This window comes from Buceros rhinoceros, unplaced genomic scaffold (assembly GCF_000710305.1).
Source record: "Buceros rhinoceros silvestris isolate BGI_N320 unplaced genomic scaffold, ASM71030v1 scaffold16301, whole genome shotgun sequence".
NCBI lineage: Eukaryota > Metazoa > Chordata > Aves > Bucerotiformes > Bucerotidae > Buceros > Buceros rhinoceros.
In genome coordinates this window covers 36,444-40,609 of record NW_010393822.1, presented here as the reverse complement: position 1 = coordinate 40,609, position 4,166 = coordinate 36,444, and the positions used below count along the sequence as shown (strand labels likewise).

The 4,166-nt window shown below is 58.3% G+C and overlaps 1 protein-coding gene across 1 annotated transcript in view; it reads left to right on the top strand.

Annotated features, from left to right (window-relative positions):
* LOC104501243 (dihydropyrimidinase-related protein 3) overlaps positions 1–4,166 on the top strand; it is a 17,127-nt gene that overhangs the window by 10,245 nt on the left and 2,716 nt on the right. Inside the window, exons 8-10 of the mRNA XM_010145020.1 lie at positions 378–498; positions 1,254–1,410; positions 3,779–3,920. Coding sequence (XP_010143322.1) covers positions 378–498; positions 1,254–1,410; positions 3,779–3,920 — 420 coding nt within the window. The remainder of the gene's footprint in view (positions 1–377; positions 499–1,253; positions 1,411–3,778; positions 3,921–4,166) is intronic.

Sequence of the window (4,166 nt, the reverse complement as noted above, 5' to 3'; positions counted from 1 at the left end):
GTTCGGAAGGAGCGGCCCTTTTTGCTGTCTGGCGACAGCCTCTGAGCCTGACCACAGGCGTGGGCAGTGGTCCCTGGGTTTCTCTGGCTGTTGGGAGAGCTGGAACCAGTCAGTGGAAAAACCAGCAGATGCAGCTCCGCACTGGTGCCTGAGCAGGGTCCAGGCACTGCTCCCCTGACAAGCATCATGGGGCTGGAGCCTGCAGGTTGGGCTGGGCCCCAGGGAGGCTGGCACGTCCCCCCCTCACATCCCCCCGATTAACCTGCCCTCGGGGAGTCAAGGGTAAGAGCACGGCACGGGGTGTCAGCAGCAGTCCGAGGTGTGCTCCTCCCTGCCCAACCAGCGCTCCTCTGCAGCCACGTGCCGTTCTCTTCCAGCTGGAAGCAGAAGCTGTCTTCCGGGCCATCACTATTGCCAGCCAGACCAACTGTCCTCTCTATGTGACTAAAGTGATGAGCAAAAGCGCTGCCGACCTCATCTCGCAAGCCAGAAAAAAAGGTGGGTGGTAGCTGCTGCTGCACACAGCCTCGCTATTGCTTCCCGGGTCCCGGACAGCTGGATTAAGTGGTCAGCCTGTTCTCATGGTTGGTTGGCCAAGGCCACCGCTGTGCCTCAAGTGCAGTCAAGGGCTTCCCCTTCTGCTGGGGAGCTGTTCGTTCAGGGATCTGCCTGACTTGAGAAGGTCACAGGGAAACTGCACCAGGCCATGTGGAGCCACTTGCTGTGGTCACCTCGGGAAACATCAGCTTGTGGGTCGCAGGCAGGAGAAATGCCTTAAACACCAAAGTTTGTCTGTGCCTGTGAGGGGCTCTGAAGAGACTGATCTGATCCACGTGCAAGTGGTTTGAGGGGCTGCACACAGCTCTTGCCTCCCTGTGAAACACCCCACAGAGATGCCTGGGTGCCTTTTTGGGTCGCTGGGAGCTCCTTTTGTCACTGGTGGTGGAGCACAGGGACACCCCGTATGCATGCGGACACGTCCGCAGCTGCGTGCCCCTGCCCCAGGAGTTGATGAACAAGCTGGCTGGTGGTTAGCTCTTCTCCTCTGCCAGGCCGCTCACCCCTGACACCGAAGAGGGCATTCTTGTCCCTTCTGCCTGCCCTGGCACTGGGGTCCAAGCGGGCAGTGTGGAACAACAGCCAAAGGTGGGACTGGGTGAGCTCTGGGCATGGCAGGCTGTCAGTAGTGCTGTGGAACAGAGAATGCCTCCAGGCTGCACCGAAACCACCTCCTTTCTGCCCTCCCTTCCCAGGCAATGTGGTGTTTGGTGAGCCGATCACGGCCAGCCTTGGGACCGATGGGACACACTACTGGAGCAAGAACTGGGCCAAGGCTGCGGCATTTGTGGTCTCTCCACCCCTGAGTCCAGACCCAACAACTCCTGACTACATCAACTCCCTCCTGGCCAGGTGAGTGACAGCTCTGCTGGGCAATGCTGCCCGCAGGAAGACGTGGACTCTGGCCTTGGATAGGGAAGGAGGAGGTTAGGGAGTACCTGGGCAGCCTAGACATCAATCTGACCTGAACCACTTCACTGTAGGTGTTTAACAAGCTGACTGATGAACTGGCTCTGACCCAGAGCTGTGGTGCCTTGTCTCTAAGAGCAGAGGGAGCGCAGAGGAAGCACCATAAGCTTAACAACCGTAACTAGAAAAATACCAGGGTAAGTAGTCGTGAACCATCTTAAATGCCCTGAAGAAGGCAAAAAAGTGAGGACCAGCTAACACAGACTTGTCAACGAGAGTATTCACCAAGTCGGAGAAGCCCTTCCACATGTGCAGGGTGGGGAGTGGCTGCCTGGGTTGTGATGTTGCTGAAGAAGGTAGGGGTGTCAGAGCCGTCAGAGGCTGGTGGGAGCCCACCAGTCGAATACTGGGCAGATGTTCTCTCATACCTCATCAGGAGCCATAGTGCAGCCTGCAGAGTGCAGGAGGCCTTTAAGAGCAGCTCATTCACATCCGATGGGGATGGTAGGTCATTTGTTCACCCTGGAGGCAAAGGGGTGGTGAAGGGATTTGTCAAAAATAGAGACCAAACAATAGAAGCACTTCAGCAATTTGACCTTTCACAGTTATGCTCCATCCGCTCACTGTCAAGGCTCACGCAGCAGCCAGGGACGCAGAGCTCGTCGCTGGCCCTGCCCACACGCCACGTGCGACTCTTGTGCCCCTCGCACCCTGTGGTTCTACGTCGAACCATGCGTGTGGCGGCTGGTCTGCGTTAGCCAGGGGATGACTGACGTTGAGGGGGCTGTAAATAGAAATGACCTTTGAGGTAATGCTGGAAACATCTCTGGCTGGATGAGCAAGGGATGACTGGTCAGCAAGAGGTGTCCTGGCGAAGGGGCATGTTAGGATAAACCTGGGTTGCGCCAGGGTGGAGATGCCATGGCTGGTGTAGGAGAGGGGTCAGTGCATTCGGGATCTGAATATTCTCGCCCTGGATTTTGCTGTGGTCAAGGAGCAAAAGATGCCTCTGCTCAGTCTGGATGTATGTGATAGGTGCAGGTCTCAGGCACTGGCAAGGAGTGAGCCCAGCTCCTGAACTGGGTTTCTAATCCTTCCCTTCCGCTTCAAATTTACCCCAGACCTCAAAGGAGAGGCAAGAGAGCTTCCAAGTCCCTGCAGCCCCCGGGCACCTGTCCTGACACCTTTCCCATGCTGTTTTCTGTGAAGCTGTGGCAGGAGGAGAGGCTGTGAGGCCCCAGCCGGGCTGGATGGCTTGTTTTCTTCTGCCGGTCAAACCTGCTGCAGATTAGGAAGCAGGTTTTGTCCTCTGGCTGCACAGTCAGTCAGACATATGGCAGAAATTATCGGAGGAAGATGGAGATTACCAGTGGATTAGGGCTGCTTTGCAGCTCCAAGCAGAGCTCTTGTGTCCGCAACACCCGGGGTTCGGGCACAGCCGCGCTGGGAGCCGGGTGCCTGCAGGGAGCACCCCTGCCTTGGTCTGCTTTCTTTTGCCCGGCAGTGATGACTTTCCAGCTGCTGCCTGTCTGCTGCTCCCCGAGGACCCCGCAGCGGCTGGGTGACTTCCAGGGAGCCATGGGCAGCTCCTGGCCCTGCCTTGTCTGAGGGCAGCTCGCTGGCTCTGCCTGTTCCTGCCCTCCAGCATCGTTGTCAGGAGCGGGATGGGTCAGGGCATCTCATCCAGCCGAGGGGTCTGGATACGGAGTTGAGCGGCAGCTGCTGTGAGTACCACAGTGAAGCTTTCCTGGGTCTGCTGGAGAAAGCTGGTTCTGGGGACTCCTGCCCCCAGCAGCTTCCCATGGGGCAGGGGTGCACCCCTCAGGGTGCAGGAGCTGCAGCACAGAAAGGTCTGGCTGTGGGGGACAGCCCTTGGGTGGAGGGGCCTCTTTCTCCCTGTGGGGCAGAAAGGCTGCTGAGCTGACAAACTGCTGTAAACGGGTCTTCTGACTCATGCTGGGCTGTTCTTTTCTCTTTCTGCTAGTGCAAGTGATGGAGTCTGGTATGGCAGGACGTCTTCTGGCTCCACACAAAGGCCGCCCCGTTTCCCGGGAGCTGAGCTGTGGGCCCCTCTTGTGTGCGGGAGGGCAGGCACAGCCTGGCAGAGCTCTCTTGCCCCTCTGCCCCTGGCCACCACAGGGGCTGAGTCAGGTGGAAGTCTTCAGGCTGAGGGGCTGTAGAAGTGAGGGTACAAAGTAAAAGGGAAATGGTCTTGGACTGCCTGGCCCCAGAGGAGATCTGTGTCCCTGATGTCCTTGCCATTGTCTGACTGTGAAACAACTGATGATGCTTTTGTTGCCACCACCTTCAGTGGTGACCTGCAGGTGTCGGGAAGCGCCCACTGTACGTTCAGCACCGCACAGAAAGCAGTTGGAAAAGACAACTTCACGGCGATCCCAGAAGGGACCAACGGCATAGAGGAACGAATGTCCGTCATCTGGGACAAGGCAGTGGTAAGAGTCTCGCCGTGGAGAGGGCAGAGTGGGCAGGCTTGACAGACTCCTCAGACACTCGTGGTTTGCGCCCACCGAGCTGGGCACCCATCTGCCTGTCCCCTCTCTGGCTTTGAGAGTCAAACAAGCTGGCGCGGGAGAGGCAGCTGTCGTGGAGCAGCCAGGAGCTGTGGCTGTGCCCCCAGTTCGCGGTCTGTCTGGCACAGTAGCGAGGTCAGGCGCAGCGGTCTGGGCCCCGCCCGGCAG